The 21,966-nt window shown below is 41.1% G+C and overlaps 2 protein-coding genes across 9 annotated transcripts in view; one reads left to right on the top strand and one right to left on the bottom strand.

Moving 5' to 3' along the window:
- The first annotated feature begins 5,816 nt into the window (after window positions 1–5,816).
- Window positions 5,817–13,201, top strand: acta2 (actin alpha 2, smooth muscle). Of its 2 annotated transcripts, none has more exons than XM_059947477.1 (9): window positions 5,817–5,899; window positions 7,315–7,459; window positions 8,219–8,347; window positions 8,493–8,603; window positions 9,178–9,262; window positions 9,352–9,513; window positions 10,702–10,893; window positions 11,576–11,757; window positions 12,863–13,201. In XM_059947477.1, the coding sequence occupies exons 2-9, from the start codon at window positions 7,331–7,333 to the stop codon at window positions 13,004–13,006; spliced, it is 1,134 nt and encodes a 377-aa protein (XP_059803460.1). In that variant the 5' UTR covers window positions 5,817–5,899; window positions 7,315–7,330; the 3' UTR covers window positions 13,007–13,201. The 2 variants fall into 2 exon arrangements, with proteins under 2 accessions (XP_059803460.1, XP_059803461.1); XM_059947478.1 differs by having other exon boundaries at window positions 5,860–5,899; window positions 7,315–7,385.
- stambpl1 (STAM binding protein-like 1) overlaps window positions 13,034–21,966 on the bottom strand; it is a 62,422-nt gene continuing 53,489 nt past the window's right edge. For 5 of the 7 annotated variants that reach the window (XM_059947470.1, XM_059947474.1, XM_059947475.1 and 2 more), the window contains exons 8-11: window positions 21,338–21,475; window positions 20,954–21,066; window positions 16,827–16,926; window positions 13,034–14,168 (exon numbers count right to left, since the gene is read on the bottom strand). In XM_059947470.1, coding sequence (XP_059803453.1) covers window positions 14,112–14,168; window positions 16,827–16,926; window positions 20,954–21,066; window positions 21,338–21,475 — 408 coding nt within the window. In that variant the 3' untranslated portion in view covers window positions 13,034–14,111. Of the gene's footprint in view, window positions 14,169–16,826; window positions 16,944–20,953; window positions 21,067–21,337; window positions 21,476–21,966 lie in introns of those variants that run through there. The other 2 variants (XM_059947471.1, XM_059947472.1) reach the window with 2 other exon arrangements.

The raw sequence follows: 21,966 nt of genomic DNA, 5'->3' as shown, positions 1-21,966 counted from the left end.
CAAATGTTGGTAAGACCTCAGACAAAATCAGGAATCAAAAGGTTGAACATAGTGTGACTAATGTACTTTGCTGCAAATATTTCAATGCAAGAAATAACACAGGGCATTGGATAATAGTGCTGAAGATGAGGTAATTGGTTTACAAAAAGAGGCAATGTATAGTGAGGAGAGGCTGTTGACAAGGCAATATTTCAGTCAACAGGATGAGTTGCAATGTAATTCAACTAAATTCCTGCTAAAACATTGTTTACATTGTTTACATTTACATCATTTATTATTATATTGTAATTTGCCCATAACTGTGCATATTGTCTTGTTTATTAATTATTGTACTGTCTTGCACTGTTTTGTGCACTTTATGCAGTCCCGTGTAGGTCTGAAGTCTAATGTAGTTTTGTGTTGTTTCACGTAGTCTAGTGTATTTTTGTGTTGTTTCATGTAGCACCATGCTCCTGGAGAAAGGTTGTTTCATTTTTACTCTGTACTGTACCAGCAGTTATGTTTGAAATAACAATAAAAGTGACTTGACTTGACTTGCCTTGAAATGTGGACAAAATCTAATAGGGTAAATACAGAACTGAAAGTGCTGTATCTGAGGGCACGCAGTATACAGAATAAGTAGGTGAACTTTCAGCACAGTTACAGATCGGTAGGTGTGGTGTATGCATCATTGAATCATGGATGAAAGATTATAGCTCAGAGTTTAATTGCCAAGGATAAACATTGTATCGAAAAGATAGGCAGGAAGGCAGAAGGGGCAGCATTGCTCTGTTGGTAATAAATGAAATCAAATCATTAGAAAGAGATGACATAGGGTCAGAAGATGATGAATCATTGTGGACACAACTAAGGAATTGCAAGAGTAAAAAGATGCTGATGGGAGTTCTACACAAACCTCCAACAAAAAGGTAGCTGAAGAGATCGTGGAGGCATTAGTAATGATCTTTCAAGAATCACTAGATTCTGGAATAGTTTCAGAAGATTGGAAAATTGCAAATGTCACTCTACTCTTCAAGAAGGGAGAGGGGCAGAAGAAAGGTAAACTATAGGCCAATTAGTCTGACCTCTGAGATTGGGAAGTTGTTGGAGTCAATTATTAAGAATGAAGTCTCAGGGTACTTGGAGGCACATGATAAAATAGACCATAGAACATGATTTCCTCAAGGGAAAATCTTGCCTGACAAATCTGTTGGAATTCTTTGAAGAAATATCAAGCAGGATAGTCAAAGGAGAATTGGTCGATGTTGTGTACTTGGATTTTCAGAAGGCCTTTGACAAGGTGTCACACATGAAGCTGCATAACAAGCTACGAGCACATGGTATTACAGGAAAAATTCTTGTCTGTATAAAGCAGAGGCTGATTAGCAGGAGGTAAAGAGTGGGAATAAAGGGAGCCTTTTCTGGCTGGCTGCTGGTGGCCAGTGGTGTTCCGCAGGAGTCTGTGTTGGAACCAATTCTTTTTACGTTATCTGTCAATGATTTGGATGATGGAATTGATGGCTTTGTTGCCAGGTTTGCTGATAATATGAAGATAGATGAAAGGACAGATAGTTTTGAGGAAGCAGAGTGGTTACAGAAGGACTTAGATTAGAAGAATGGCCAAAGACATGGCAGATGGATTACAGTGTTGGGAAGTGTTGGTCATGCACTTTGGTAGAAGAAGTGAAAGGGTTGACTATTTTCTAAGTGGAGAGAAAATACAAAAATCTAATGAACAAAGGGACTTGGGAGTCCTTGTGCAAGATCTACTAAAGGTTAATTTGTAGGTTGAATTTGTGGTGAGGAAGGCAAATGCAATGCTAGCTTTGATTTCAAAAGGACTAACATATAAAAACAAGGATGCAATGTTGAAATTTTATAAAGCACTGGTGGGGCCTCATTTGGAGTATTGTCAGTAATTTTGGGCCCCTTATCTTAGCCAAGATGGAATAGCGAAGCAGAAATGATGGTCCAAATGGCCTAATTCTGTTCCAGTGTCCTAGGTCTTATAGAGCAGCCATGATGGAGATGAACTTATCAAGAACAGAGGCAGTCAGCACTCACTGAAAGAAATGCTTCAAATATCATCTCAAATGTGACTCTGCTTTTGATATGAGCACCTCTGTTCCAAAAGGCTACATGCCAAATGAAACGCAGAAGTCCTCAGGAACATGTGGTTTCCTTTCAGGAGTCCTAAAACGTGTGAACAAGGAACTGATATTACAAATCCATTACTTCATCTTCTACATTTGGGATGAGGGGGACATGCCGTGTGTGGTCAGAACTGCCATATTTGTGACCTTCTTAAGATCACTGCAGAGGGGTCTCCAGTACTTCCGTTGCTGGGTAAGTCATTGCCAGAGTCTGTTTCCCAAATTAGTGTGGATTCCATCTATTTAATGGAATAGTGGATATGATCTTCACCATTCAGGAATTCCAAGAGAAAAGCAGGGAGCAGAACCAGTCACTTTGTGCCATGTACAGTATGATATTCTATAGAATCACACTGGTTTAGCTAACTAGGCTGTATGATTCTGCACACAGGATGTCAGCTGGTGATTTGAATTCACTAAATTAGAGTCAGAGAGTCACAGAATTACACAGCATGTAAACAACATTCAGTCCTAATCGTCCATGCCGACCATATTGACTAACTGAGCTGACATTTCCCTGCAGGTGGCTGAAGTTCCTCTAAATGTAAATTAAACAGAGTAACATACCTACATCTATCACTTCTAAGTCATGAACTTGTCTAAATTTATGTTAAATATTATAATTGTGCCTATCACTACCACGTCCTTTGACAGCTTGTTCCATATACTCACCACCTTTGCATTAAAATGTTGGCTCTCCAATCCTTTTTGAATCTTACCTGTCTTACCTACATTGCCCTTTAGTTTTAGACTCCCCTATTCTGTGAAAGACAGTGCCCATTCATTTTATTTCCATCCCTCATGGTCTTATAATCATCTTTAAGGTCAATTCTCAACCTCTCAAACTCCAGGGGAAAGAAGTCCTAGCCTATCCAGTCTTGGCTTATTATCAAGTCCCAGTAATATCCCCAAGAATCTTCTCATGCTCTGTCCGGATAAATGTCATCCTTCCTACATCCTGTGACTAGAATGGCAAACAGATGTCCTCCGGTTTACGCCACTTCACGTTTACAAAAGACCTCACATTAACAACCTGTTTTCACATTACAAAGAGGATTTTTGCTGTTACGAACATTTTTCCCATGTAAATTATTGGCACTTCGCTTTATGCCACTTCGGCTTAAGAAATGTTCCATAGGAATGCTCTACCTTTGTAAAGGGGAGGACGCCTGTACTATGTACAGCAGCCTCAACAACATCTTGTACAGCTAAGGTGACAACACAACTCTTGTATTGACTGAACAATGCAAGCACAGCAAACCCCTTCTTCACCACATTAACTACCTGGTCTCCACATTCATGTATCTATGTGCTAGGTCCCTTTGTTCTACAAAACCTGCCATGGCCCAGCATTTATTGTGAACATGAAAAGCACGTATAATGGACTTCAAATCTTAGTTGTCGCATTAGTATAAATGTCTCAATCTAGCTGCCAGAAAATAAAATATCTGTATAAAACAAAAGTATATATAAACCTCTGATGTTTTATAGTGATGGCAATCCTATCTATGCATCTCATAATTTTATCTTGATTCAGAAACTGAACAACGAATCTTCTCTAAATTTACGCATGACATAACATCACTTAGCTATTGAGCATGGGTAGGCGGAGCAACACCATTCCACCTAAGCAACAACGCCCTCCTAACTATAAGAGAAATAAAAGCTAAAATGTGCAAATCAGGTGTCTCCAAGGTATTATCTTTTCCTCCAACAATACCAAATAAGGCAGTCAAAGGGTTTCATTTAAATTTTACTTTAAAAAGTACAGAAAAAATCTGAAATACTTCCTCCCAGTATTTTTCAAGACTCAGGCATGTGCAGAACATATGAACTGATGAAACCTCTCCATTGTTACATCTGTCACAATAGGGAGATATATCCAAATAAAAATGAGATAGCTTACCTTTAGTCATGTGGGCCCTATGGACCACTTTAAATTGTAGGAGGGAGTGACGGCACACAACGATGAGGTATTAACCAATTTTAAAATTTCATTCCAAGTTTCCTCAGAAATTTATCATTTCTATCATAATTTTATAAACTTCTATCAGGTTTCCCTTCAGCCTCCTATACTCCAGAGAGAAATAAAAGCAACTTTGTCCTATCTATCCTTACAGTTCACCCAAGGTAAACCTGGTAAACTTCTGCAGCTGGTAAATCTGGCAAACCCTTTCCATCCTTCCTGTAATGGGGCAACTGGAACTTTGACCCAGTAATATTGATAGAGACCTGATGGATTGGGAGGTGATACTGAAGAAGTATTGATGACTTGCTACAGTTCTTCCCGTATGTTGTACTCTCTGCTGCCACAAAACAACAGGTGATAAACCCAATAAATACTTAACTCAGTAAATGGTGAGGGAATGAATCCATCAATAGTAATATTAACTGTGCTATATAGTAAGAGCAATATATCAAATATATTTAAAGGGGAGGTTGGTTAGTAAGGCATCAAAGGTAGGGAGAAGGCAGGAGAATAGGGGTCAGAGGGACAATAAATCTGCCATGACGGAGTATCAGAACAGATTCAGTGGGCCAAATGGCCTAATTCTGCAGCCATGTCTTCTGGTCTAATGGTCACTGTGTACGTGGCCTTCAAAATTCAGGGCGAAGTACAATGTGCTGATGGTAGTATATAGTGTTTTTAGTACTAGCAACAATGAAAGAATTCCTAGACTGCATACTATCTGAGTGGTGGGGAGTTTTTATAGACATTCGGGATGAGCTACACAAAGTACCCAGTTTCTGGCCTGGAAGCCTCACTAGTTGTCTGCCTATTCCACCTGAGATTCTGACCTTGCATTCCCTCCCCACCAGCCCAAGTGTTGATGTTGGGCCGCTGAGCAAAAGCAGTGGCATTAAAAGTCAGGAGAAGCACCTAACTTCTCTCTTGTTGGAAAGCATGATGGCCATGAAATCTGGCTGCAGCCTTCCAAAGCTGCATTCTCTGTTTATCCAGCATCTGGTGTGGGTAGGTGAAATTTGGATCAAATTAACTATCACCAATCTCACTGATTGACAGCTGCTTCGGTGTACTAAATGACATCAAAACCATTAAGCAATGATCTTTAAAGTCAAAACACCAACGAGGCAATGGTCCTCAGGAAACACAACTGCTGATATATGTCCTTTACAGTGTTACCACTTTAAATCCCCAAAACTGAAATCTTCCATTAAAAGTGATGTAGCCATCACTTCGTCTTTACCATCTATGGATATTTTGATCTCCCTACGAACTATATTGCATTGAACCCTATTCACTGAACTTAAACTTCACGTTGCCGCAACATCTGCCCAAGTTAGTTAATGTGCAAAAATCTCAATTCCCATTTCCGAGTTTAAAATATAACGAGAGTTTAACCTGTTTCCATTGGGGCGTTATTTTGCCTTTTTGGTTACAGAGAATAATTGAGCGTTTCCAGGGGTGAATATATCAGCGCCTGTCAATGTATATTTGTAGTTGTTCCTGCGTTTCGAAACTGTTTATATTAGGCGCTGATACTCCCGTTAGTTTGATGGGGCTGAGCACTTGGAATGCAATAAAATGCACCGAAACTCCTCGGCCACCCAGCTAAGTGCTTTTGTGCAAGAACCGTATATGGCTGTAGGAGTCCGTGCAAACAGGCTTGGGGTCTGGTCCTTTTTTGGGGCTGCTGTGGGTGGAGGCAATGGGTGACGAGACCCACGGGCTATAAAACTTAACAAACCAGGGAGGGAGAGTGCACCATCCCAGAGTAAAAGGACCCCGGCAAAGCACCGACAGGGTGAGTCCCAGGCAAGGGTTAATCTGCAGTTGTACATTACTCACTTTCAAGCAATTAACAGTTTTATTAATTGGGCAAATGCTAGTAGCAGAGGGCTTGTCGAAGAACTGTGTGCTTATAAATTGAAACCATCACCTAGTTCGTTGTAATAATTTAAATGTAAATTGGAAGTTCAATGTTTTTTGTTTGCTGATCTTGGTTACTAACATTAGTAGAAGGATTTAAAGTACAGCCTAGCTTCTGAAGCAGCATGGGTGATTTCAAACGACAATGCATGACTTGGGTTGAGAAAGAAAGAATTTGGTCTTGCTTTTACTGATAAATACTAATGTTTGAAAACATTTGTCCGAAGTAAGTTTTTTTTCTGGCGTGCGCTGAATTTGTTAGAGGCACCGATGCGTTACCTTTTCTGATTCTCCAAATAGCACTTGGTTCCCCCGCAATTGCCTATGTAGAGTTTCGGTACCCTGGGTGGGGGTTCGCTCCTTTCAAAGATTGCCACAGAGTCGATGTTAATTTTATTCCAGGCTCCTTATGTAACGGTGCAAGTGTGTGGCCTCGATCAGGTAGCTGGATGCCCAGCAGTGGCAATTTAATGTTTAAAAAACTATTTTCTTTCGAACGTCAGAATTCCACTGTGTGGGCGTGTGCATTTTTAACAGGAATCGGTTAATTTTCTTAGTAGTGTTTCCCATATCTGGTAAATGTGCCCAGTCGGGACAGGATCTGGCGGAGGATCACTTTGGACTAGCTTGTCTCGTACCCGATTGTTGAAATATATTAGCCTGGCTTCGCTCGGTGTTGTGGATTCTAGGGTTACTCTTTTACTAAATATGGTTCTTTCTCAGCCGTCTCCAGCGCCTCTCTGGTCACTGTTAGCACTGCAAGCCTGGAGTCAGTGCAGAGAAAAGGCAACAGGCGCTGTGAGCCAAGTTCCAAAAACACACACTTAAAGAGAATTTTTTTGCAGGGTTGCAGGGATTTCCTAATTAGGAAAAAACACGTTTAAAGAAGGGCCCTTCCATGTATTTGGACTTCCAGTCTGAGCAGGGGACTTACTGGCTACTTGAGGAATGCAAAGTCCGACTTTAACACACTGAAGGACCTGTACAATGGAACGAGCACTTCCTCAGAATTTCTGATGGATTTTTTAAATTATCCAAGGACTGCTCGATTTCAAACAACGTTAAAAGAGACAATGGCATTCGAATACAATTTTATGCAAAGCTTATTACCTCCAAGTTCCAGTTTATCCCTATCCCATTCTTGATAGATTATGATTGTGGAACCAGGATTATATTAATTTAAGGAGTTTATGGGGGGAGATAACTATGCCCATCAGACATACGAACCCGCTGGCTAAACAGTAGTTTCTGAGTCGGACTATTGGTTACTTCTACCCTTTATTCCATTAGATTCAGCAGGACGACCATGTGTGACGAGGAGGAAAGCACAGCGCTGGTTTGCGACAACGGCTCCGGACTGTGTAAGGCTGGCTTCGCCGGGGATGACGCTCCTCGCGCGGTTTTCCCTTCCATCGTGGGCCGCCCCCGCCACCAGGTTAGCCGTCCTCAGCCTTCCTAGGGTCTCGGCCGCGAGGCTGAAAGAGCAGCGAGATCCTAGAGGCATAATTGAAAGATTATATTTTACTGGATGTACTGAATTCAGTTGACGTTGTCGCAGGAGAGTTCTGAGGATTAGAATGGCGGGGGGTGTGGTGACTAGAACTTCCACTGAGTTGCAGAGGGCCCAGGGAAGCAAGGAGAGACCAAGTAGGCTGTGTAGAGGAGGTCGGTGACTGGTGTTGGAAGAGATGAGTGGTGGGGCTAAGCAACGAGCTAAAACAGTGTCGTGTGGTTCTGTAAGACCAAGAGACTGAGAGAGGATGAAAACAGACTGAACGGTAGATTTGTGGAGGGAATTGCAATAAAATCTTGGAAAAGAAACGTAGGGAAAAGAACAAGGCTCAGAGACGACTTGGGACCGGGCGATAGATCCCCATAATTAAAAATTTGAAGCTGATGCGGTTGTGAAATGGAAACAGAAAATGATCTGCTTGTTATTCCCGGCACTTCCCTGCGTTTTGTAACCTGGCTTTTCTGTGCTTAACATGCCATCTGTAAGAAGGGATGAATATATCTAGAACTGGAAAGAATGGAGAACGTTGCAAACTGGGGATCAAGGACAAGCTGCTAAATGCATTAAAGCATATTCATTTGATTCTGATTTCACCTATTCGTGTTGTGACTGCTAGGACAGTAGGTGCATAGACTCCTCAATTAAGCACATGCATCATACCTGTTCCGTTTAATCCCACAGGGCGTCATGGTCGGGATGGGCCAGAAAGACAGCTATGTAGGTGACGAGGCTCAAAGTAAGAGAGGTATCCTAACCCTGAAATATCCCATCGAGCACGGAATCATCACAAACTGGGACGATATGGAGAAGGCAAGGGATTATTTGCATGCTTCTTGAGCCATTAAACCAGCTCAGCTGAGCACAATTCTGAACATGTAATGTTGTAATCGGTGTCAAAATGTGAAGTACGCTTGGGCGGAGCAGTATTTTGAAACTGTGGTCACTCTTTCTGCAGATCTGGCACCACACTTTCTATAATGAGCTTCGAGTGGCTCCCGAAGAACATCCAACTCTGCTCACCGAGGCTCCCCTCAACCCCAAGGCCAACCGCGAGAAGATGACCCAGGTAGCTCAGTCAATCTTCGACCATCGCCTAATACAACCATGTTCCTTCTACCGTGTACCAGAGCTTCAGGGAGCAAGTTTTATAAGGAGAGGCTGACTAGGGCTTTTCTCTTTGCGAAGGGGGATGAGAGGTGACTGAAAGAGGTGTACAAGATGATGAAACGCATAGACGGAGTGGCAGCCAGGGGCTTTTTTTCCCAGGACGGAAACAGCTAATACTGGGGGGCACAATTTTAATGTGATTAGAGGAAAGTACAGAGGGAATGTCAGAGCTAAGTACTTTTTTTAACGAGATAGCAGCAGATACATCACATACATTTAAGAAACCTTTAGATAGGTACATCGATTATATAATTAATAGGAGGGAAGGGTTAGATAGATTTTAGTAAAAGATTGGCGAAACGCAGCGGGCCGAAGGGTCTTATACTGTGTTCTATATGACTAACTCGTTCGCTAGATTTTAAAAACCCCATTAAGTAAACATTGGCGGGTAATGTGAACCTACATCAGGATTTTCGACTGACCAGCCATGCAACAGATTTTTGTAATTACTCTTACATCTGGTTGTTTTCCAGATCATGTTCGAGACATTTAACGTGCCAGCCATGTATGTTGCAATCCAAGCCGTTCTATCCCTTTACGCCTCCGGCCGTACAACCGGTAAGTGGGAGCAGCGTTTCCTGAACCGTCAGTGGGGAGATGGAATCACCCCTGGCTGCTTCTGACCCAGTGTTTGTGCCCGTATGCAGGTATAGTGCTGGATTCCGGAGATGGTGTCACCCACAATGTGCCAATCTACGAAGGCTACGCCCTACCCCATGCCATCATGCGTCTAGACCTGGCTGGCCGAGATCTCACAGACTACCTCATGAAAATCCTCACTGAGCGCGGCTATTCATTCGTCACTACAGGTAATAGGCCGTCTTTAATTTAACAACCTGCTCTCCGATTGCTACGAACTCACATTAACAGCAGGGCCACAAGACTCCCAACGAAGATATTTTAACATTAATTTCAAATCACTCTTTTTAGAAGCACAATTCCAGTTATTTTTTTTTTAGCTTCAGATGTAAGCGGCTAAAATTTTATTTGCCCTCAAGCTTTTTCAACTCCCACCCCACCAAGAATTTGGAAAATAAAACAGAGGTAGAACTTCGCCCACTTTAAATCCCATTCTGCAGGCCGGGAGTTCTTGACTGAACTCCAACACAAGTCCAACCTTTCCCCTTTGAAGAGCCTAGGCAATTAAACAGCAACCTGCGCCTACAGCAGGATACTGACCAGCAATGGGGTAAATATGGATGATGTAATTAATTTTGCTGCTTTACAACTCAGTGACCCAGGTTCAATCCTAACCTCAGATGTTCTGTGTGCAGAATTTGCTAGTTTTCCTTCAGCTGCATGGCTTCCTTACACATCTCAAAGACCAGTTGATTATTGTAAGTTATCCCCAAGTCAGGCAGAAGAATCAAAGATAAGGCAGGTATGCAAGAGGGTTGCAGGATGGGCATTGCTGTGCTGAGGGCGGGCTAGATCTGATGGGCCAAATTGCTTTCTACATTGCAATAAGTAAATAAATACAAAATGCCCGCAGAAGTGGAGGATATGGGTTTAGATGTAGCATTTAAGAGAAATTTGGATAGGTACATGGATGAGAGCAGTTGGAGGTCTATGGTCTGGGTGGGATAAATGGGATAGTCAGAAAAAACTGGTTAGCATGGACTGGATGGGCCAAAGGGCCTGTTTCTGTTCTATAACTCTATAATGCCAATGCTCTGCTGATGGTGGATGCAGTCCTTCCAACTCCCCCAACTGCAAAACATCTCGATTTTAACATTTAACTGGTTACAATAGTTCCAATTTTTTTTAGATCACACTTTTACCAATTTCACTTTAGTGAAGTCGCCCTCCGCACAGACGGTAGCCTCTGCAGTTTAAAAATTAGCCGGACCACCAGATCAAATAAACCCTTTATTGGATCTCAAGGATGATCAAATGATGGAACAGAGACGATGGGCCAAATGACAACATTCTGTTCCTTTGTTTCACGGCAAACGATATTTAAGAGAGAGCTTATGTGCGATTCCTCTGTTTCACAGCTGAACGCGAGATTGTCCGTGACATTAAAGAGAAGCTCTGCTATGTGGCTCTCGACTTTGAGAATGAAATGGCCACTGCAGCCTCCTCTTCCTCTTTGGAGAAGAGTTATGAGCTGCCTGATGGCCAGGTCATCACCATTGGCAATGAACGTTTCAGATGCCCTGAGACTCTCTTCCAACCTTCTTTCATTGGTGAGTTGATTTTATAATTACAAACATTTGCTACTTCAATTTCCTTAGAAGGATCTAAACATACACACTGTCTAGCTCTGCTTCAAAATTGATTAGGGGATGATCACATAACCCTATCACAGATGCAAACTCAATTTACTTTACAGTTAATTTTAGTTGTTGCACATATAAATGAAATACTGGAAATTGAGACAATATTGGATTTCATGACTGAACAAAAGAGTTCTTCTCAGCCAAAGGCCAGACTGTGTTCCAAAGACTGCGATAAACACACTCTGGGTCCAACCAAATCCTAAACGATGGCTGATAGAACAGACTTCCTGAGGGACCCAAAGTTTACTCTTGCTTCAAGCTACTACACTGAAATTCTTGTGGTCAGTTGTTGATAGCTCTCTCGCCAAATCAATAATGTTGTAGGTCTTCAACGTGTAAGTGCACAAGAATACTGGAAACACTGCTTTGCAAAACAGTGGGTGGGGTGCCAATGTATAAACAAGGGAATTACCCGTTTGGTAGCCACTTCATTCATTGGTGTTTACAGCCTACACCAAATGCTGAGTTGCTCAGATCTTTACAGAGGCAAATCAGAATGCCGAGGTACGTTTTACAAACAATCTTTTTTTATATGAGACTTCTCAATTTTTATATTTTCCATGGGTTAACTGTAGCACTTATTTGATAGGGATGGAGTCTGCAGGTATTCATGAGACCACATACAACAGTATCATGAAGTGTGATATCGACATCAGGAAGGATTTATACGCCAACAACGTACTGTCTGGAGGTACCACCATGTACCCTGGTATCGCTGACCGTATGCAGAAAGAAATCACTGCATTGGCTCCCAGTACCATGAAAATCAAGGTCAGTTGAATGGACTTTTAAGGAAAAGAAACAGCAGTGTTATTTCATGCTTTGTCACTATTGATCTCGTGATACCATCAATTCTGATGATCTCCCAGAAAAACAATACTTAAACTAGGAATTCCCAACCTGCGGTTCAGACCCTTTGCTTATTGGTGTTGGTGCATGGCATAAAAAGTGTTAGGAGCTCCTGCCAGTTCAACCTTATCTGTGGCAGTTAATTGCAGATGGGCAGCTTGATGTGGGAATGGATAGATTTTTTCCTAGGCATGCTTAAGCCAGAACTTTTCAAAACCAACCCGAATTTTGCTATAGTCAAACAACTGCCATGGAGAAAATTGACTTTTCTCTTGTATTGAGTTTGATTTTGCATTAGGTTTTGCAGTTTCTTTGGCATCTTTATGCAACTTAATAACTAATGAAACAAAATATAACTGTATATAGACCCTAGGGTTACAGAATTGGTTCATTTGCCATAGCATAAGTTTTTAAGAGTTTGCATTCAAAACTGTGAAGTATTTAACACTGCTATCAGTTCTAAGTCTCATATTACCGTATTATTTTCAGTTTCATATAACACAGGTACAAAGCTTAACTTGGAAAAATTGAATAGTGAATGTATTTTATGACCTGTTAAAAGCTAACATGAGCCTTTCTTTCCCCCCCTCTCCACTGCTGGGATGCAATTCCCTTTATTTGATACCTACTCTATTTATTTACTTAATGACAAGAGAGACAGCTCTACTATAGTTAAGTATTTTTATATCCCAGATCTGATAAAATTAATGTTGAATACACTTTAAAAGTCTGACCTGAATCACATTATGGATAACTAGGAAATCTTGATAATTCACACAGTTTTTGATTGCAACCAACAATGGGGGTGTGCTGCTGCTCAACGTCAGGGGGTAAACATTTTAGTGGGGATGATCTAAAGGCAGTCTGTGTCCGATCAGTGATGGGAAGCAAAAGTTTAAGTTAAATGAGAATTTCAACAAGTCAACACCCGAGAGTCAAATACAAAGCAAACATTAATTAACTATGCTGTGACTGAAAAGTACAAGCATAAATTAGTTAATACTTTGTTATGTTGCTTTATTAACAGATAATTGCTCCTCCTGAGCGCAAGTATTCAGTATGGATTGGTGGCTCCATTCTTGCCTCACTCTCCACCTTCCAGCAGATGTGGATTAGCAAGCCCGAATATGACGAGGCCGGTCCATCTATTGTACACCGCAAATGCTTTTAAACTGTTGTCTCTTCTCTCCCCCGCCTCCCTCTCTTTTTCCCTCTTCCGTACCTTGTTGCAACAAAAAAACTGTGAAGGTGCAACAAGAGAAACATTTGTCTGTTTTCATTCCATTGCTCTGTCACCAAACATTACCTGTAGCTTTAACTGAACAAATGGGAGTTTTTTAAATAAAGTCAGAATGTGCCGCCAGTATTTTCACAAATTGACTCGTTTCCTGAAATATATTTGATACCTATTTATTTAGTTAATGTCTAACTACTTTGACATAAACAGAGCAAGAATACCAGATAAAATTTAAACCTGCACCTTGGTTTATTTATTTCAAAATGTCAATGGTTCAGTGGCACTAGTTTCATTTTAAAATTACTTTGAAGCTTTTGACTTCAGATTAAAAGGTCTCCCATTGCTACCCTTATAACCCATCCACATTTTCCTGTATTTCTTTTCACTAAGATGTGTTCTGCTTTTACATCATTTGGGGATACAATTGTCTTGAATATATTGCTATTAAAGAAAATGGTTTCAGAAACTGTTGTACAAGATGCTTGTTTAAAGCAGTCCAGTAGATTTCTGAATTCAGTTGTGGCCTGTTCTCTTAATGGTGTCCAACATCCATGTAAACAATGCCTGGGAATGTCCAACTGGAAATACTGACGTCGCTGGTGGCCAGCAAATCTGCATCATAAAAATCAATGGAGTAATGTTAACTCCAACAGGAGTTTTACACATTGTAATATAGAATCGTTTCCCCTTTTTAAGTCTATTTTCATTATAGGCCATAGTTCCAAACTCAAAAAAAATTAAGAAAAATGCATGTACCAAAGAAATTCATATTTATTGGTTTCTAGTTGAAGTCCAAGTTCAACTTTAGAAACGCTCTTGAGGATAACTAGCATTTGTCATCTCACATTATACCTGTGAAATATTTGGTGCATTTCAAAAATATTAATCATTGGTATACATTTTTTGTAACATGAATATACAAAAAGGCTTTAAATAATCCAGTTGGCCAAAATTGGCCATTGAAATTTGAAAGTAACATTTGTGTCCTTACGATAGAAATAACTTATTCCGATTTCATGTCTGTGGTAGTCTCACGTTATCACCTCATGTCCAAGATGATTATATTCATATCTTTTATAATGATGTGTTTGCAAGTCTGAAAGAGAATTGAGCACAAGATTGATATTTATTGTTCCATTCAGAGCACTGTATTAAACAAGCAAGACCCAGAAGCAATCCTCAATTGAATATGGTGCATTTCTTCAACATTTCACTCTTAACTGCTCAGTTTTATTGTTAATAATATGAGGATTTCCTGGTTTCTATTTTCTATATCTTTGTTACAATCTTCAGTCTGGTGTCTTGTGCCTCCTTCACTGCCTCTGACCCACTATTAATACCATGATATCAACCATCTTGGTTCTGAACTCAGGAATTCACTAACTCATTCGCTAGATTTTAAAATTCTATTTAAATAAACATTGGCAGGCAGTGAGAACCAACATCAGGATTTCCAACTGTTGACTAGCAGGCGTAGCCAGCCATGCAACACTTTTAGTAAGTTAAGACACCGAAAGGTGCATAACACTGCACAAAATGCTGGAGGAACTCAGCAGGACAGGCAGCACTTATGGAGTGTAATATAAACAATCCATGCTTTGGGCCAATCTGATTTGTCCAGAGTAGCCTTTTTGATCAGGTCCCTTGACTTCTCTAATCCTGAGCCCATTAGATAGATACCAGGTCACGTATAAATTGGACTATTCAGAATTAATCCTGTCAATTTGCGTTGATCAATAAGGTTGAATACAGTCTTAGCTATTCAAGATTCCTAGCATTGATTTGCTGCCTGAAGCCATTGTGATGTTCAGTGGCAGAGTCTTGCACAGTATGTCATCACATATATGAGCCAGGGGAAACTACACCCACAATCTTAGAGAGCATTGCCTAACTGGATGCCAAATCCATCATAAATTATTGTTTCTGACTGCCTCTGGCTTCCATAAAATCTATTTCTAAATTACTGAAAATGCAAGTCTTTAAAATAATAATTGTAGCCATTATTTATCCTTCCATCAGACTCATTCTTCTCCTTCAGTGGACTTGCTTCCCCCCTGCCAGGTCTATATGAACAGCAAAGTCTAACGTCGGGGGACATGCAGCAAATTTACGCTCCACTCCACAGTTGGCAATGCATTTGGAAGAGCCCAAAAAAAAAACACACTGCAAGTTGCAGGACTTGGTATTTCAACAGATCCTCAATCTTTCCTATACTTATGGGTATGCACATGTCAACAAGTCAATTCAGATTTGCTAACATTTGCCAGCAAGTTCCTATCCCAGTGTCATGTTCCATACAACATTTTCCTGTGTTAAGTTACCACTGTGCAGACATTTAAAATCAAAAATATTAAAATTGTAGTAATAGATAATAATACTTCAATAAATTTTAAGAGGAAAACAGAAATGATTAATGGCATAATCTAAATCAAAACAATTCAGACTAAGAAGCTCAATTTGCCCTTTGCCTCTTAATATGCAACATTAATACCCATTTTAATCCATATGGCTTCAGATCCCAATTTCTGAGCTGGTGCAGAATCTACATAATACGTCCCTTCTGTGTAACACAGGGAAAATCCCTGTTGAATGGAATGCCATGACATGTTCTGGACTAAGTCAAGCCTTAAATCACAGGTCTAAATGAACACCAAAGTCTAATGTCAGGGGACATGCAGCAAATTTACACTCCGCTCCACGGCTGGTAATGCATTTGAAAGAGCCAACAAAAGGCTGCTAGTCTGACACTTTGACTGGTCACTGAGGAAGGAAGGAGTCTGAGAGCCACACCCAGCACAAGAAGGCCCACCATGCTAAGAAGATTAGGCAAGTCAGATATACACAGCTCTATATAGTCTTTTTTTTAACTCAAAGAAACCTTTGGAAGATAACATTCCAACCTCAGTTATTGAATTAAAATTGATTAAAATATATTAAATTCTTATTGGGTAAAATGGAGAGGATACAGGGACTTGTTTACTCTTTACTGGGGTGTCTAGTACTAGGGAACAGAGGGAAGTGTCAGTTCACCTAGAGAATGGTGAATCTTTGAAATTCTCAAACTAAGAAAGAAAGTCATTGAGCAATTTAAGACAGGGATCAATAGTTATCTGTATACTAACATGAAGGACATGGGAATAGAGCAGCAAAGTGACACAGAGGTTAAAAATCTGCCATGATCTTGTTGAAAGACATAGTAAGCAAAAGTAGTAAAATGGCTTTACTGTTTCCAAATGACTCCAGGATTGAAAGGCTTATCATATGAGCAGCACTTGATGGCTCTTGGGCCTATAGTCACTGGAATTCAGAATTATGAGGGGAGATCTCATTGAAACCTATTGAATGTTGAAAGGCCTCAAAGAGTGGATGGAGAGGGGATGTTTCTTATGGTGGGGGAGTCTAAGATCAGAAAACAAAGTCTCAGAATAGAAGGATGTCCATTTGCAATGGAGATGAGGAGGCATTTCTTTAGCCAGAGAGCAGTGAACCTGGGGAATTTGTTGCCACAAGCAGCTGTGGAGGCCAAGTCATTGGGCATATTAAAGGCAGAGGGGGACAGATTCTTGAAGGGATATGGGCAGAAGGCAGGAGACTGGGACTGAGTGCAAAATGAATCAGACATGACGAAATGTTGAAGCAAACTTGATGGGCTGAATGGCCAAATTCTGCTCCTATGGTCTTATGGTTACCTCTTCTTTTTACAACTGCTCACAGCAAGAAATAGTAATTCTATATGATAATATTAAACACATACTTGGTATAGAGCTGGCTCTTTAGAATGTGGATGAAACCCTTTCTTTCGGCAGGAGGAAATTTCCAGCATCCCTGCAGGAGTAAGGCGGAAGGCTGCAGTCCTAGAAAGTATCAAACACTGGTCAAAAAGAAATGAAGGTATTCTTCAAGACCAAGTGAAGTAATTAATTATTGATAACAATTCAAGTTAACAATGTCAGAATGGAAAGCATCAGTCACTTGAAAAGTAAATGCATACAGTCTACAAATTTGCAATTAAAACAATAACTGCTAGTCTGCAAGGCCAGTAGTTACCTTGGTCTATTGTAATAACCCGTAATCCCATTCTACACAGGAAATAAGGATCAATACACAAATCAGCTTTGGAACCTTGCAGAGCAAATAGTCAGTTATACAGCACCAAAGTAGCTCTTTCTGCCTATCATGGTCATGACATAGACCATAAGACATAGGAGCAGAACTGGGCCATCTGGTCCATCAAGTCCGCTCCGCCATTCAATCATGGCTGATCCTTTTTTTCCTGTCTCCTCAACCCCATTTCCCAGTCTTCCCCCCGTAACCATTGATGCCATGCCCAATCAAGAACCTACTGATCTCTGCCTTAAATACACCCAACGACCTGGCCTCCACAGCTGCATCTGGCAACAAATTCCACAAATTCACCACCCCTTGGCTAAAGAAATTTCTCTGCAGCTCTGTTTTGAAAGGGTGCCCTTCTATCCTGAGTCTGGGCCCTCTTGTCCTAGACTCTCCCACCATGGGAAACATCCTTTCCACATCCACTCTGACTAGGCCTTTCAACATCCAAAAGTTTTCATTGAGATCCCCTACTTCTGAATTCCAGCGAGTTCAGACCCAGAGCCACCACAATCTCTAAAGCCACCTCTTTCAGAACCTTAGGGTGCAGTTCCTCTGGTCTGGGTGACTTGTGTACCTTTAGGTCTTTCAGCTTTTTGAGCACCTTCTCTCTTTTAACAGTAACTGCACCCACTTCACACACTACAACATCAGGCATACAGCTGGTGTCTTCCACAGTGAAGACTAACGCAAAATATACATTTAGTTCATCAGCCATCTCCTTGTCCCCTGTTATTATTTCTCCTGCCTCATTTTCTAGCGGTCCTATAGCCACTCTCATTTCTCTTTTATTTTTAACATACTTGAAAAAACTTTTACGATCCATTTTGACATTATTTACTAGCTTGCTTTCATATTTCATCTTTTACTTTCAAATGATTTTTTTAGTTCCTCTCTGTAGGGGTTTAAAGACTTCCCACTCTATCTTCCCGCTAATTTTTGCTTTGTTGTATGCCCTTGCTTTTGCATTTAGCTTTCACTTCCCTTGTCAACCATGATTGTACTATTTTACCATTTGAGTATTTCTTCACTTTTGGAATACACGTCATCTTTCCCAGAAACGCACACCAATCCTGCTCTACTGATATCCCTGTCAGCAGCTCCTTCCAACTGACTTTGGCCAACTCCTCTCTCATAGCACTGAAATTTCCCTCACTCCACTGAAATACTGCTACATTGGACTTTAATTTCTCACTATCAAATTTCAAGTTGAACACAATCATATTGTGACCATTGGTTCCTAAGTGTTCAAGCTCCCTAATCACTTCTGTTTTATTACATAACACCCAATCCAGCATAGCTGATCCCCTAGTAGGCTCAATGGCAAACTGCTCTAAAAAGCTATCTCTTAGGCATTCAACAAACTCACTCTCTTGAGATCCATTACCAACTTGATTTTCCCAATCAACCTGCATGTTAAAGACTTCCATAACTACCATAATATTGCCCTTTTGACTCACCTTTTCCATTTCCCTCTTTAACCTGTGGTCCACATCCCAGACCTTGGACACTCAGCTCCCAACTACAACCATCCTTTAGCCATGATTTAGTGATGGCCACAACATCATACCTGGCAATCTATAATATTGCAACAAGATCGTCCACCTTATTTCTCATACTACATGCATTTAGCTACAACACCTTGAGTGTTGTATTTGCTATCCTTTCTGACTCTGCATCCCTAATGACTTGATACTCACCCTGTTGGCTGCAACTGAGTCCCATCACCTGCCTGCCCTTCCTGACAGTCTGACCACACACCATCTTCACTTTTTTACCATCCATCCCTTCCTGAGCCCCTTCACTCCAGTTTCCACCCCCCGCTGCCAAGTTAGTTTAAACCCTCCCCAAAAAACAGTTCTAACAAACCTGCCCGCAAGAATATTGGTCCCCCTCGGGTTCAGGTGCAACCTGTCACTTCTGAACAGGGCATACCCTCCCCAGAAGAGATCCCAATTATCCAAGAACCTGAAGCCCTGCCCCTGCACCAGCTTCTCAGCCACACGTTTATCTGCCAAATCATCCTTTTTCTACCCTTACTAGTGCATGGCACAGGCAGCAATCCAGAAATTACTACCCGGGATGTCTTGCTTCTCAGCTTTCCACCTCTCTAAGTTACCTTTCAGGACCTCATTGCTTTTCCTTCCTAGGTCACTGGTATCAATATGCACTAGGACATCTGGCTGCTCTCCCTCCCTCTCCAAAATGTTGTGGACGTGATCAGAGATGTCCCTGACGCACCTGGGAGGCAACACACCATCCGGCTGTCTCGTTCACGTCCACAGAATCTTCTGTCTGTTCCCCTCACTATCAAGTCCCCTATCACTATCTCTCCCTTCTTTCTTTTTTTCCTTCTGCAGCACGGACCCATGCTCAGTGCCTGTAACCCAGACATCCAGCAAAAACCTAACGCATTTGGTTCATCAAGTTCCCATTTGGCGATTCAAGTGCTTGTCCAGATGACTCAGAAAGGAATGCAGGCAAAAACAGAGAGAGAGAAAGATACAAAAACAGAAAATGAAGAGAGGGAGGAAGTTATGAAAAGAGAGAGGTGGAGGGAAGGACAATGTTATAAACAAAAGGGAGAGGCCGGGAAGGAGAGGGTGTAGTACTGGGGCGTGGGAGAGCATTCCTCACTGGTGGGAAGAGCAAAACTTGTCATTAATATACAATAGGAACCCAAAATTAACTAGGGTTTCTACAAGAAATATTCACCTCCAGAGAATGGTGAAAAAAATACTTGGAATGTAAACAGTTGGGTCAAATAGCACAGATAGTTTAAGGAAAGGTTAGGTAAACTAAGCAGAAAGGAATAAAGTACAAACTGCTCAACAGAAGAGGGAAAAGTGGAGGGAGTTCAATTGGATCCTAAGCATCAGCACAGTTTGACGTGATTGTTTTGAGACACGGAAGGAGGCCATACAGGCCAACTTGTCCATGCTGATCAACAAAGGGCTACGCTACCGAGTCCTACCTTCCAGTGCTGGCCTGTCGCATTACCGGGCATACAGTGAATGTAATTATGGATATTGCCACCATTTAAAAAAAAAATAACTTTTCCTGTCCCAACACTTCCAGACCACCCTGGAAGCTGGCCCTGAAGGGAAGGAGAGGACTCTCTCTCTCAGAAACTATAATTGGGGTAGCAGTGGACGGGAGGAAGAGGGGTACAAAGGCCACAGCTTATTCTTTATTTGAGCCACTCTCGGTGTTATTCCATAGGTCCTAACTGTTGAAAGAAAAGTCTGCTGGCAACAGCATACATCATAAATCTGATGGCTACCCACGCTTCAAATCAAGCAAATTTATGGTTGAAAGAATATGTGTTTATTTAGCATCTGTTATGTTCAGGTTGCCCAAAATTACACTGTAACAATGAAGTACTTTCAAAGCATAGGCAGTACTGTGATTGGGCAATCTCTCAGTGTTGAAGAGCCAAATCACCTGCTTAAATGGAGGGGCCTCGGGTGCTTCCTTTGAAATCATGTCCCTTTATAACCATTCAAGAGGAAAACCAGACGATGACAGCTCATCCAATATCATAAACAATTCCATGGTGCATTTTGCACTCCTAACATCAACACTTGAAGTGAGAGTGTCACTGCAACCAGAGGCAGCACAATCCAATCGGCAAGACTTGCCACCAGCAGGCAAAGGCTCTACACCGGCAGGCAACGTTTGCAAAACCTGTCTCGGTTTCCAAATCACAACCACTAGCATGAGCGTAAAGGCATAAATAACCACTGGCTTCATATTTATATGTATACTTACTCATTGTGTTTGGGAGCACAAACAATTGCAATGGACTCCGGCAACATCAGCTGATAGGAGCAATGAGTATGAAGATCCACACTTGAAAGAAATGCAGTCTGTGTTGGATGGGTCTATAAGTAGGTTTTAAACACATTTAATTCAAAAAGCAAAATGCTCTTGTGAGAAAAATCCAAAACCCTGAACTGTGCCCTCCTTCCCTTCCCACTGATAACCCTTCCATCCAGCAGCCTCACTTGTGCACTCCTTAAGCTTACTACAGGCTAAAGAACTCTTCCTGAATACGTTTAGAATGCAGAAATTTTTAATCTGATTGTGTCAGAGATAATATTAGCAGAGTTGAAATCCCCTACTATTCCCAAAGCATTCATTTTATGTACTTACGTGGATCCAACCCAGAGTGATAAGGCCATGTTTATTCTGAATAGTAAATAGTTCCTCTTCATTCTCTGTGTCACAGTAATCCGGTCCCCCTGATTGCTTAGGTATTATCACATGTGTAACCATAAACTCGTCATGCGTCTGCAAGTGGAATATTGGAGCAATCAGCATCAATATTAAAACAATTTTACTAAAGCAGTCCAGTGACATGACAAATCCAAGTTACAACAGTCTAGATGGTTTAGGCCTAAATGAAATAGATCCCAGGAATCATGACACACAAGATTATTAATTCCAGTGTAGGCTGCACACCAACTTCATGAAGACTGATAAACAGAGAACATTACAGCACAATACAGGGCCTATAGTACATGATTTTGTATTGACCCCTTACCCAACTAAAATCAATCCAAACCCTCCCTCACCCATAGCCCTCCATTTTCCTTTCATTCACATCCCTATCTAATAGTCTTTAAATCTCCCTAATGTGTCAGCCCTGGCAATATTTTTCACACATCTACAACTTTCTGTGTAAGAAATCTACAGCTGATATCCCTCCTATAGTTTCCTCTTAAAATCACCTTAAAATTATGCCCCTCATATTAGCCATTTCTACCCTGGTAAAAAATCTC

Source organism: Hypanus sabinus, chromosome 22 (genome assembly GCF_030144855.1).
Source record: "Hypanus sabinus isolate sHypSab1 chromosome 22, sHypSab1.hap1, whole genome shotgun sequence".
In the NCBI taxonomy this organism is placed as follows: Eukaryota; Metazoa; Chordata; class Chondrichthyes; order Myliobatiformes; family Dasyatidae; genus Hypanus; species Hypanus sabinus.
This window is presented reverse-complemented; position numbering and strand designations above follow the sequence as displayed.